The sequence below is a fragment of the Penicillium robsamsonii genome (assembly GCF_028829455.1).
Source record: "Penicillium robsamsonii strain IBT 29466 chromosome Unknown utg000001l_segment0_segment0, whole genome shotgun sequence".
NCBI lineage: Eukaryota > Fungi > Ascomycota > Eurotiomycetes > Eurotiales > Aspergillaceae > Penicillium > Penicillium robsamsonii.
Genome location: NW_026643219.1, coordinates 1015701 through 1028629, shown reverse-complemented (window position 1 = coordinate 1028629; position 12929 = coordinate 1015701). Strand labels below are relative to the sequence as shown.

General features: G+C 51.4%; 3 protein-coding genes across 3 annotated transcripts; 1 reads left to right on the top strand and 2 right to left on the bottom strand.

Annotated features, from left to right (window-relative positions):
* Positions 1–62: 62 nt before the first annotated feature.
* Positions 63–1687, top strand: N7447_000422 (SWIB/MDM2 domain-containing protein; the record flags this gene model as incomplete). The annotated part of the gene is made up of 3 exons (XM_057224698.1): positions 63–180; positions 242–1110; positions 1163–1687. 3 exons carry the CDS (start codon positions 63–65, stop codon positions 1685–1687), a joined length of 1512 nt encoding a protein of 503 aa, XP_057088714.1.
* Positions 1688–2272: 585 nt separating this feature from the next.
* Positions 2273–3609, bottom strand: N7447_000421 (TLC domain-containing protein; the record flags this gene model as incomplete). The annotated part of the gene is made up of 2 exons (XM_057224697.1): positions 2273–3025; positions 3133–3609. 2 exons carry the CDS (start codon positions 3607–3609, stop codon positions 2273–2275), a joined length of 1230 nt encoding a protein of 409 aa, XP_057088713.1.
* Positions 3610–4417: 808 nt separating this feature from the next.
* N7447_000420 (uncharacterized protein) lies at positions 4418–12455 on the bottom strand (the record flags this gene model as incomplete). Its single annotated transcript, XM_057224696.1, has 2 exons — positions 4418–12284; positions 12373–12455. 2 exons carry the CDS (start codon positions 12453–12455, stop codon positions 4418–4420), a joined length of 7950 nt encoding a protein of 2649 aa, XP_057088712.1.
* Positions 12456–12929: the final 474 nt, after the last annotated feature.

Below are 12929 nucleotides of genomic sequence, written 5' to 3'. Positions count from 1 at the left end.
TCTCGCATCTTTCCCCCATCTGTCATCCTCCCACGACCGTTTCGGTGCTTAATATCTCCACAATGCAAGCTCCATTGCAGCAACCGATGCAGCAGGCAATGCAGCCACATCATTATGCTCGAAGCATGCCCCCAAATGCACAGCGATCTCCAGCCGCGCCCCGTCGCCCCCCAGGGCCAGGTATGTCCCCTTTCATCGGTCTCCACCCACTCCCCTCGGCTCTAATCTTACATCTCTATAGGTGGCGCCATGCCTGTTCCGATACCACAGCACGCTGCTGCCCAACAGTATATGGCTGCACGCCCCATGCCCCACCCCAACGATGCTGCCCTTCGGCGCAGCCGCAAGCCAACCGACAGGAACCTCCCCGACGACATTGAAGACGTGATCATCGGCGAGGGTGTTCAGCAATATAAGAACCTTCGCGACTTAGAAAAGCGATTGGATGCCGCTGTTGTGCGGAAGAGGCTAGATATCCAAGACTCCATCAACAAGACCGTTAAGAAATATCGGACTATGCGCATCTGGATCTCTAATACTGTCGAAAGCCAGCCATGGCAAGGCCCGGGCAACAACCCAGGCTCCGGTCGCTACAAAGTACGCATTGAAGGACGGCTGCTCGACGATGAAACCGATCCTACGGTTCCCGACGAGGACGAGAAAGATGAAGATGCGATGGACCATGACGGAGCTGAGGAGGATAAAGCGAAGAAAGCTGAATCGAAAACCCAGTCTCAGCGCTTCTCCCATTTCTTCAAGGCTATCACCATCGACTTTGACAAGCCCGCCGCGGCAATTCCAGAGGAGGTCAAGCCAGTTAACTGGGTCAAACCAAACGCACACTCCAATACACCAGCGCCCACAGGTGCCGAATTTGATAGTCTACAGTTCTCCCGAGCCTCGCAGGACAATCTGAATGTCACCATCAGCCTTGTCCGGGATGAAATCCCAGAGCGATACAAGTTGAGCAAGGAGCTAGCCGAGGTTCTGGATGTCGAAGAGGAGACCCGGAGTGGAATTGTGCTAGGAATCTGGGATTATATCCGAGCCATGGAATTGCAGGAAGACGAAGAAAAAAGACAAGTGCGCTGCGATCACCGTCTACGCTCGGTATGTATCTTGAATATTTGGTCTTTCTAAACCCTGCTAACAAATTCTGTAGATCTTTGGCCGAGAGCAAATGTTCTTCCCTCAGATCCCTGAAAGTGTCGGTCCTCACACCAGCCCAATGGAACCTATCAAGCTTCCCTACACTATTCGCGTCGACGAAGAGTTCCATGCCGACCCAACGCCGACCATCTACGATATCCAGGTCGCAGTTGAAGACCCGCTGCGCACAAAGATGATGGCTCTCACTCAGAACCCGGCATACACAGCTGGCCTACGCCAGATCTCCTCGCTTGATGACCAAGTTGCTTTGATTGTGCAGGCCCTTACACACTCCCGTGCCCGCCACTCATTCTACACTGCTCTGAGCAAGGACCCAGCCAATTTCGTTCGTCGCTGGATCAGCTCTCAGCGCCGCGACCTTGAGACTATCATGGGCGAAGCTACCCGTGGAGGCGGCGAGGATGGTAGCGGGCCTGAGTTCCGTTATGGCGGCGTTGATGGTCCCTGGGACTCTGAGGTTGCCAAGGAAGCTGTGCGGTACATGCTGGCTAAACCCGAAGCTGCGGCTGCTCGGTAGGTTTTCCAGCTTTGTCTTTTCCTTTGAACTCGCATCTCCATATTGCCAACCATTATGCAAGGGAGATGGGTTGATGTATTCTTTTTTTTTTCTCTATCTGATATCGGGCGCTTGTGTGGTGTTCGGACTGGTGTAGCCGGGGTATGAAAGGCAGGATTGAATTGTTCCAACATCCGTATTTTAAGAATCTGACATGATGCAACATGATCCCGGATTTTAATAATTGTGTGAACAGATCTCTTGTAGAATCTAGTACACCTAGTGATATATTATCGACATGGGCCTAAACACCTCAAATTTCGAGATGGATGTTGGCCTAAATGACTAAATGTAGTAAACTTGGAAATACTTCAAATTACGGAAGCCATCACGCCAGGTGTTGTATCTCTGCACCCAGTATAAACAAGTAGGCCCAAGAGGTCAAAAACAATGTGCATTGAAGCAAACCACAGAACTCCAAGGGAAAGCAACATGGAGAGGATTCACAATCGATCATAAAGCAAAACTGCACAAAAGAGAGGAGAAAACTTCACAGCCCTCAAAAGATACATAGATTACAATAATAATCTAGCCCTTCACCTAACCTCAAGCACCAGGCAAAGGAACCTTTGCGACAAGGTCTGCCCTCCGTTTCCGCAACTCCTCCCCGAGGCCTGAGTCCACGCTCGAGGAGACATGTTCCCGCAACGAGGAAAGATCGCCCTGCATGATGGCTGTCTCCTCTTGCTCCAGCTTGGAAGCTGCCTCGAGAACAACATCACGAACAATATCCTCTTTGAGCTGCGCAGCCTTCTCGGCACTAATAGGCTCATTCTTCCCCTTCTTCTCACCAGTAGCAGCAGATTCCGCCGGAGTGCGGAAACGCTTGAGAACAGTCTCGACCATCTTGGAGAACCAGAAAAAGTTCAAGAAGTTCAAGATCAAGTTTGATCCGACGTAGGTCACGACCAGCCATGTCGGTACACCTCCCGCAGTGTACCCCTTGAATCTGGTCATCTCGGCGTTGGCGCGCGCGCAGGCTTCGTTGACACACAAGCTGCCGTCGCGGGCTGGGTAGAAGACATTTGCGTTGACGCTCGCGGGCTCAGAGAGCGGGGCTGCGGCTGCGGCCCAGGTGTGCTGAAGGGCATTCCACATGTCCCCGTACACCACGACGGATTGCCAGGTGCCCCAGAAGAGGCGGCAGGCGAAGAAGCTGAAGAGCAGGGCCATGCCATTGTACCATTGGGCGCGGCTGCCGGTCATGTTGACTTTGTCGAGGAACCAGTGGATATTGAGGAATGGGCTGGAGAGCTCATAGAGGATGAAGGTCGGGGCGAAGTAGTTTAGGAATGGTCTCTGCGGGAAGTATGTTAGATGTGTCTTGAATTTAAGAGGGAAAGGGCATAAATGCTGATGATCTTCTTGATACTGAACGTCCCAGGCAGATTGGAGAGGCAACTTACAAATCCTAGACTAAACACCCACAAGGCGCTGACAGCATGGAAAAGCATGCCAATGCCAAACATGCGCACGTGCACAATGCTGACAATCAGGTCGTATACAAAGTATCCCACAGCCAAAGCTTGAATGAGACCACAGGCACCTGTATATGCGAAGACCCGCTCACCGGAGGTCATGGAGCTGCGCTCCTCGTCGAAGTACATGACCCACAGGGCGGCAGCATTAATGACAATGCTCTGAATAAAGGAGACAACATGGATATCCCAGTTCAGCTTCGTGCGGGGAGTGAGCTTGTTGTAGGACTTGAAGAGGATTGGGGAGAGGCAAGGCGAGAGAACCGCATGGATTAACAGGTAGAAGACGAACGCTGCGATAACCTCGTGGATATGGTCGGTAAGCGTCGGGCTGTTGAACCGGATGGCATAGGGCTCTGCGAAGCTCCGCAGCCATTCCGGGGGCGGTGGGAAGGGGTCCAACATCGTGGGAGTTCCCCTCAGCTAGCTGTGATCACCCGATGTGGGGGAAAGCTCTTTGAGGTTCGGAGATCGGGGTGAATGTAGATCTATATGCAGTTGAGAGAGCACCCTATCCTGTCTATCATGAAGAAAGGAAAAAGGAAAAGGAAACAAAGGAAACCCAAAGAACTAGGAAGATGAGAGAAATACGTATTCCATGGGAAATGGAGTAGAAAAGGTGACCAGGTGAAGCGCCTCGGCGTAACCTCAGGCAGCAATGATTTGTTGGGAGTCACCTGATCACCTGCCTGATGCGTCGGCCCTGGAGGCTTATAGATTTCTAACAGAGAATGGATAAACATGGGGTCTACGAGAAAACATTCCAAACTAAAAATACAAGAGTAGACGGCCGCTTTTGCAGTCTTGTGATGTCTTTTTAGTAGTCTATTTTGGTGGTCTCCAATTTTCTGTTTATAAAATAGATAAATGTTTTAGGGATGTTTTATAGGGAGCAGGTATATGGCAAAAAAAGACCGAAAAGGCATACTTTGTGTAAGAGACTTTTCTACGTATAACCTTTGAAGGTGATGACTTGTGATTTTAAAAGATACTCGTGAACAACCCGGTGACCTTGGCCACATGGATCTATACAATCTAACTACATCACATGAGTCCTGAGAGAGTAAAAAGATAATGATCATTAAGCAATAGACATTTATGGTCACAAACGAAAGTCATTCAAGTCGTCCGACGAAAAACAAAACAAGAGTGGTATATGAAAAGAAAGAAAGCATCAATGGTGCAAGCACCCTAACTCCAAAAAAAAATCCAATCACACCGCAAGATCAGTGCCAAGTCCGCTGTCGCTAGGGGGAGCCAACAGCTTGAGAACTTCGGCTTCTGCAGCTTCATTGGCCTCCCTGATCTGACGGGACATTTCGTGATCCTCATTCTGGTGTTCATTACCAGAATCATCTGCATCCTCTCGTGCTGTCCGGGCATCGTCTTCTGACTCGGATCCATCGATTGAAATATCATCACGATGCTCCTCGTGGTCGTGCTCAGCAATTGAGCTCTCCGCCACACTATATGAGTTTGCGGAGCTCACTCCGCTAACACGACGCTGATCCGTAGCATCTGTATCCACGCTGTCGACGACGCTGCCAGAGTAGCTTGTCTTGCGCTCCGTGCCTGTATTGCTTGCTGCATAGCTAGTTCGCCGGTTAGTGCCAGCGTTGCTCGGGACATAGTTGCGTTCAGTTCCAGTGCCAAGGTCGGATTCTGCGTAGCTTGTCTTACGGTCGGTAGGTGCGTTGCTTTCCGCATAACTGGTCTTCCGCTGTGGACCGACATCTTCCGCTTCGCTGGCGAGCTCGTCCTCTTCGTGGAACGGCTCATTCTCTTTGTCGGCAACAGAAGTTGGGCCAGCCCAAGAAGTCTTGCGAAGAGAATTCGATTTGACGGAGTGGCTTCGTTTCAAGTTCGTGATGCCAGATTTGGCACTCACCTGTCGGTCCACACCGCGGTTGCCTGTGACGTGACTTAAGCTGAGGATTCGACGTTCTTTTCCGATGTTGGGCTGTACAGCGACTGTGCCAGCCTGAAGCGAGGTTGGCATTCTTTTCAAAGCCATCCCGACACCATTGCCGAGCAGGCTGCGACTGTCCTTGGGATCTTTAGCAGTGCTAGCAGTACTCGCAACGCTAGGACTGCGGGCGCCTGTGCGCGAGGAACGGGTACTCCGAGTGCTGTGGTTCCTCTTCAGGTTCATGGCCTGCGAGCTACTGGATCGCCCAAGGAGAACGGTACGAGCATGGTCGAGCACACCCTCCAAAATCCGTTTCTCCAGGCCATCCGCGCGTTCCTCCATGTGTCGCATCTCTTCGTGGCGTATCTCTAGGGCCGTCTCAAGACCAGACAGGTCCTTGCTGAGCTTGTTGTTTTGCTTGATCATATCTTCCTTCTCTGCTCTTAGACGATGGATCATGTTCAGCATAGAATCCTTTTCTTCATGCAAACAAACAAGCTCCGCTTCCACTTGCTCACGCTGTGAAACTCTTCGTTCGAGGGCGACCGCAGCCTCCTCAGCTTCGCGCCGCTTTCGCTCAGTATCTTCAGCGACCAGCGCTGACTGGGCGGCGAACATCTCATTCATTCTGCGGGAGTTTTCCATGATGTCCCTGTGCATCTCGTCCAGCTTCGTCATCTGGATAGCAGACTGGTCAGACTCCGGCGGATTCGGGGGACGGCTGAGCAATGCATCCAGTTTCTCATGAACAGGACCACTCCCGTTGGTAGCGTGATCGAGCAGCTCGTTGAGCTTCTCATATATTTGATCATTCGAACCTGACCCTTGATCCAGGGCGCGATCAAGCTTCTCGTGGAGTTGGTCATTCTTCGAGTGATCGAGCAGAGTTGTCAAAACCTCGTGGACTTTGTTGTTCTTGGCATGTTCCAAAAGATCGTCAATTTTGCTGTGTAGCGGGGTATCCTCGATAGCGAGTGCGCGGTCTGATTCTGGTGGAGGTAGCGCAGGTAGCATTGCCGGGATATTTGAAGGCAATGCTGATAATTCCGACTTCAAGTCCTCTGCTGACTTCTGGGAGTGATCATAGTGCTGGCTGACGAGTGTCAATATCTCCTGGACAGATTCCAGAATACGAGGGTGGAACTCGAGGAGCTTGCTCTCCACTCGATCAGTGGCAGCCGCAGCCCTTTCATTTTCGGCGTGAGACTGCTCCTGGTGCGATCTCACGTCGTTGTGCATGTCCTCCATTTTCTGGCGGGACTGATCGACTTGTTCCATGAGAGCTTTCGTGTCCACACTTAACCGCTCACAGGTCTCATTAACAGTATCACCCATAGCACCGATGACAAGCTTGATGTCCTCAGCAAGACTTCTTGTACTTGCCAAAGATTCAGTGTGTGCGAGGTCTCTCTCTTCGGTTTCTAAGAACTTCGAGTGCAGGGACGTGTGCGCATCTTCGTACTTGGCCAGGACTTCGGAAATTTTCTCGTCAATCTTTGTACCAAGTTCCACAATGACGGCGGCCCGCATCTCGTCGTGTTTGACCATTGTAGCAGCATCCCGCTCCTCCTTTTCAACCTTGACTGCATCCTCCTCGCCCCGAGAACGGTCAAACTCTCGGTTGATGAGGTCTGTGAGCTCCTTGATGCTGTCAACGGTGGTGAAGCTCTCTGCGGTGACTGCTAGTCCTTCGAGGAGCTGTTTAAGCTCGGCCAGACCCTCGGTGCTGCCATCAAGTTTGCTCTTGAGTTCGTCCCCAAGCTCGCCGACGACAAACTTGGCTTCGTCAATCTTTTCGGCAAGGCCACCGTGCTCTACCTTGCGGGCATCAAACCCTTGGGCGGTTAATTGGTTATTGCTCTCCATCTTCTCTCGGAAATCGCACACAAGTGTCGATAGTTCCTGGATCTCCATCTTGGTGGGGAGAGTATCCACATCAGGAAGCTTAAGTTCGTCAACTTGAGTCTTGACCTCGAAGATCATGGCTTCCACTGTTTGGAGATCCGATTTGAGTATTTTCTCCGAATCATCTTCTTCTTCACCGTCCCTGGTTTTGCTCTTCATCTCATCTAGAACAACCCAGACCTCTTTGATGAGACCTTCCAAGGTGCCGATCTCGGACTTTGTGGGAGCCTCGGCTTCAACACGACTGGAGAACTCGGCAATCGAATCCTTGGCCTCTCGGATCATGGTCTCCAGGGCTCCAATATGCTCAGGAGTGGCGACCTGATCCGGCGAAGGGAAGACAAGCTCATCGATCTGGGTCTTAGTACTCAAGAGTAACTGCTCGAGAACCTCAGTGTCTGCCTTTCGAGCGCGGTCATCTTTCTCGGTACTTTGTTGAGTGCTCATCTCGCCCATGGCCAGTTGAACTTCGTGAAGCGCAAGGAGAATTTCATCAAGGTGTGAGCGCTTAAGGGCATCCTCAGCACCCTCTGCGGCATGGGGAGTAGTTTCAATGGCCTCGACCTTGTCTTGAAGCTGAGTAATGAGCACTTTTAGACCATCAATGTCAGGTCCAATGCTAGGCTCGTTTGCCAGCATGAGTTCCCCGCCGCGGGCGGTACTGGCATCATCCAATTCTTTGTTGGACTCTCGGAGAGAATCCATTTCAAGCTTTAGATCCGCGAGACCATCTCTGATGGTATGGAGGATCTCGGAGCTGTCGAACTCAGTTGGCTTCTCCAGTAGTTTCTTCAAGTCATCACGGATCGAGTCAACACCATCTGTGAATGCATCAAGGAGCTCGCTTGTTGCGGACAAGGTGCTTTCGTTACCATCTCTACGTGAGGTCTCTTCACGCAGAATATCGAAATGGTCACGGAGTGCCGAAATGATTTCATCCCTATCGGCACCGGGATTCGATTGAACGACGCTCATCTCCATGCGCTCCCGAAGAGTCTCGAATTCCTGCTTGATGGTGTTGATAACATCAATTTCGTTGCCATCTTTGAGCGATGTCTCTTCACGTAAGTTGTCGAAATGTTCACGGAGTGCCGATATGATTTCGTCCTTCTCGGGGCCAGGCTCCGCGCGAACGACGGTCATCTCCATGCGCTCCCGAAGAGCCTCGAATTCCTGCTTGATGATATTGAGAACGTCATCAGGAGACTCATTCTTGTGGCGATCAGCAGCTTCTCGGATAGCATCCAAGATCTCATCTTTGTCTTCGGTGGCATTATTTCGTAGAAGAAGAGTGGTGATCGTTCCCCGTAGGTGCTCGAACTCTTTTTCCATGGCATCGAGAAGCTCAGGTGTGTCCGGATTGCCTCGCGGCGCAGTCAAAAGAGATGTATCCGTAATAGTCTTCTCCATATCGGCTTGAAGAAGTCGGAATCCTTCCTTTACTGTATGAATTACTTCGTCCTTGCCGGAAAGATCGGCAGCGGTGACCACGTAAGTTTCAATCTCCCTGTGAACGGTATCAAGGCCATCCTTGATTGCGTCAAGGACTTGCTCAGTGTCTCTTCCACCGGCAGCCGAGTACTGCTTAAATTCCTCCTTCATGCCTTCGAATAAAGTCTGCAGGCGTTCAGTCATCTCCCCACCAACATTGGTGTTTGCAGTGCTGATGGCCTGGTTGAGACCGGAGGTGATTGCTTCCATTAGGTCGTCCTGGTTCAGCTCAATCTCCCGGGTGATGGAGTTACCATTTTGAATACCTTCTGCAATTGCACTCAAAATCTCCTCCCGTGATATGGACGGCTCTTGGACATTGGTGCTGAGCGCTGACTGTTGGCTGCTTGTCGAGGCCTCAATGCCCTCAGCGATAGCACTCATGATATCCTCCTTGGAAACACTAGGATGGCCATTTATACCGAGTGAAGCATGAGAGTGCTCGATGCCCTCGATGACTGCGGTAAAGATTTCCTCGCGGGAGGGAATGGACTGGTGATCCTCGCCCTCGTGCTCAGTCGATGTGAGAGCACGCGAAGAAGAGTTATTCGAGTTCTGAATACCCTCCGCAATGGCATTCAAGATCTCGTCTCTGGAGATATTTGATTCTTGGCGGTTTGAGGAGTGCTCCATGCCCTCCAAAATGGCACCGAGGATCTCATCTCGAGAAATATTAGGCTCCCCACTACCGCTGAGGGAAGATCTCGAGTGCTCAATGGCATCCACGATGGCGCTGAAGATTTCTTCACGGGAGACGGTCTGCTGAACGTTGGTACTGAGGGCTGATTGCTGAACATTCATTGAACCTTCAATTCCCTCGGCAATGGCATTCAAGATTTCATCACGAGAGATGTTCGTGTGAGCGATAGTAAGAGCTGATTGCTGGGCATCAAAGGCTTCATTGACAGCATTCATAATGTCATGGCGGGAAATTCGTGGTTCATCCATCTCTTTAGCTGCGGTAAAATGGGCTTCGAGGCCATCGGAGACCGCACTGACAATCTCATCACGCCCAAGACCAGAGTCGTATGAATCCTTGCTCAGCGTGCTCTGCGTCATGGAGCCGGCCAATGCACCGAGAATCTCGTCCCGGATAGAATTTAGCTGACCGACGTTGTCGTCATCCAAAGACCTGGAGGTGCTGTGGTTTGCCATTGTTCCAGTAACAGCTTCAATGATCTCATCACGGATAGAGTAGAGATGGTTGACGTGGTCGTCATCCAAAGACTTAGGCCCTGTACTGTTGGCTGCCATCGTTCCAGTGACCGCGTCCAGAATCTCATCACGAATGGAGTACAGGTGTTGGATATCGTCTTCGTTCAACCCTTTGGAGCCTGTGTTGTTCGTAACCATTGCTCCAGCAACTGCTTGAAGGATTTCGTCGCGCAAAGAAGTTAGATGACTGGCGTGGTCTTCATCCACGGATTTGGAACCCGCGACATGGCTTGTCACTGCCCCAGTGACGGCTTCAATTATCTCATCGCGAACAGAGTGCAGGTGACTGACGTGATCCTCGTCCAAAGATTTGGGCCGCATATTGTTGGCTGCCATCGTCCCAGTGACCGCATCGAGAATTTCATCGCGGATGGAGTAGAGGTGATTGACATGTTCCTCGTCCAGAGACCTTGAACCTTCGTTATGACTCGCCATGGCTTTTGAAACAGCATCGAGAATCTCGTCACGCATCGAGTGGAGATGACCGACGTGTTCCTCATCAAGGGATCTGGAGGCAGGCTCGGGCTGCTTCTCCAAGCATTCGCGGATCGTCAAGATTATCTCGTCCCGGGATATACTTGGCGGGTGCTCGATTTGTGGAGGAATGAACTTCTGCATGCCGTCCTCGACGGCTGCGAGAACCTGGTCGTAGGTGACTGCCTGTTCGTGCTGGGGCTGGTAAGACTTGAGCCCTTCTGCAAGACATGTTAGGATCTCGTCTCGTTCCAAACCAAAGTTGTTAAACTCGATTTCAGGCTTGTAGGTCTCCCAAGCTTCGCGAACAGTCTCGAGGATATCTTCTCTGTCCATTTCAGCACCTCGGGGCTCGGCTTGAGGTTGAGGGAGTTCGAGCTCATCGAGGGCTTTTTTCACAACAGAGTAGATTGCGGCACTGTTCATGGTTGATCGGAACTCGGACAGGTCGGACGATTGCTGCCGACTCTCATTGACAGTAGCAGCCAGCTGCTCTTTGAGGTCATCCAGGCTGCGATTGACGATTGCGGAAATTTCTTCTGGGCCGGCAGCCCTAGGCTGCTCCTCAGGCTCGTCATTGGCACGGGAGGTCTCAATCTCGTCTAGTCGCCGGCCGAGCTCTCGACCCATGCCCAGCACTTCACCTCGTAGTTCGCGTACCAAGGACTTTACACCGTTGGTCATTCCACCCGCCTCGACGACACTATTCTTGACACTTCTAAGAATTGCCAAAACTTCATCGGGATTCGGTGAAGAACCATCTCCCTTGTCAGATTTCGAAAGATCAAGTGCACGTACAATTTCGGGATCCACTGATCTCATCGAACCAGATCGTGTCGCCTCGGGGGAGACATTCCCAGATTCGATATTATCAAGATTAGCAGCCATGCCGTAAGATCGGACGAGCGCTTTGCTCCCGGGATCCTCTTTGACGAGGTTGAGGATCTCTTCAAGCATGACAGTGATCTTGTCATCGGCATCTTTGTCGGAAGCGGTAGCTGCGGGTCGAGACCTGATTTCTTGAACGAGATCCAAGAGCCTTTCCTCGCCTTCCTTGGTTGCCATCTCGCGCAATACCTTTTCGAGCAAAGCGAGGGCTGCGGACCCGTCGGAAATCGGTGCAGGCGAGACACAAGAGTCCCTATCAAACGCGAATGGGTTGGGGCTCGGCATGCGAGGCACGGAGTAGCTTCTCTTCGAAACGGGACTATCCGGATCCTTGGGGTTAGACCCATCACCACCCTTGAAAGGATTGCTGAAATCAAACCTTGTAGCATCAGCATCCAGATACTTGGTTGTAAGATGAGAAGACAGGTCCTTAAGACTCTTGCGAATGTCTTCGTCGCGTGCGTTGGTTGCCGCCTTGAGGCTGACCAAGTCGGTGGCATTATCTTTGCTTCGTCGGCTCAAATTCATCATCTCACGTTGCAAGCCGCTCGCAATGTCCGTGAGACTGTGGATTTGATTTGAAAGGGTATCCATGCTCGTAGTCTTGGTGGGATGTGGTTGCGGCTCTAACGGCGCAGCGATCATCTTTGGTGGTTTGGAAGGTGATGGAGGGTCGGGTTCTAAAGGTAGCTGCATGTTTTGCAGGGCTAACATTGTAGCTGATGGCGGAGTACTTTCTCCCAATATTGGCTTTGATAAGTACCGACTCGACAGGGAGTAGCTCATCTCCCGGTCTGCGTCTTGACGAAGCGCTGGCGAACTGATAGACTTGGTAGGATCGCGTGGCTTGGCCGCCTCAATGATCGTCGCACGAAGAGGGCGCTCTGGGGATCTGTTCTCGAGGTAATTCATAAAGTCGCTGCGCGCATCTTGTCGGGTATCTTCAGGCTGTAGTGACTGCATGCGCTTGTGATGCTGGCCTTTGACCAACGACCTCTCTGGAGAGGAAGACTTCAGTGGCATGGGATTTGTTGTGTAAGAGCTCGGTGCATGCTCACTGGGTCTCTCTGTAAATTTTGCGGCCACTGCCTGAATATTGGGAGAAACATTGGACCTCGTCGCAGGGCTCATTGGGCTCATCGAACGAGGATTCATTGGTAGCGGCGGAGGCGCACGCTCGGGATCCGAGCTGTCCCACCTGCGTAGGCCGCGTTTTAGCATTTGTTTGAAATCACCCATGGGGTCCGTCAAAACAAGGATCAGGAGGCGTTAGTTGCACAACCTACATTGGAACTTTAGACTCGGAGTATGTCATTGAATGCCGGACCAATTCCCGGTCACGGGCGGTGTCCTTGTCTTGGGACGGCATGATGTCTTCGTGAATGGATTGTCAAGATGTCTCAGAGAGGTATTGACAATATGGATGGAATGTATGTAGGGTATGTGTAGAATGCGTTCAAAGTAAAAATAGAAGCAAGGTCATCAAGGCATATCAACACAAGGGAGGAAACGCTGGAAGAACAAAGCAAAAGCCAACAATCTCAGAACTCGGTGGAGGAAAGAAAATCACCGGGAGATCAGCTTGATAAGAGAAAAGCAAGTGGAGAATGAGAATTGTCTGGAGAGAGAGAGAGGAACTACGCCTTGTACACATCACTCACGGCCATAGCAACCGGGGCAACTACGATCGTCATGTAAACAAAACCTGAGTCAGCGGCAACAAGGCGGTGAGCAACGCTGGGCACCAACTTTCCAAGGTTGGAAGGGGCTGGGCCGACACATCGATTATGTCATCATTTAATCCGGGCCCAATGGGGAAACTGTCCGAAAGCACACTAGTCGC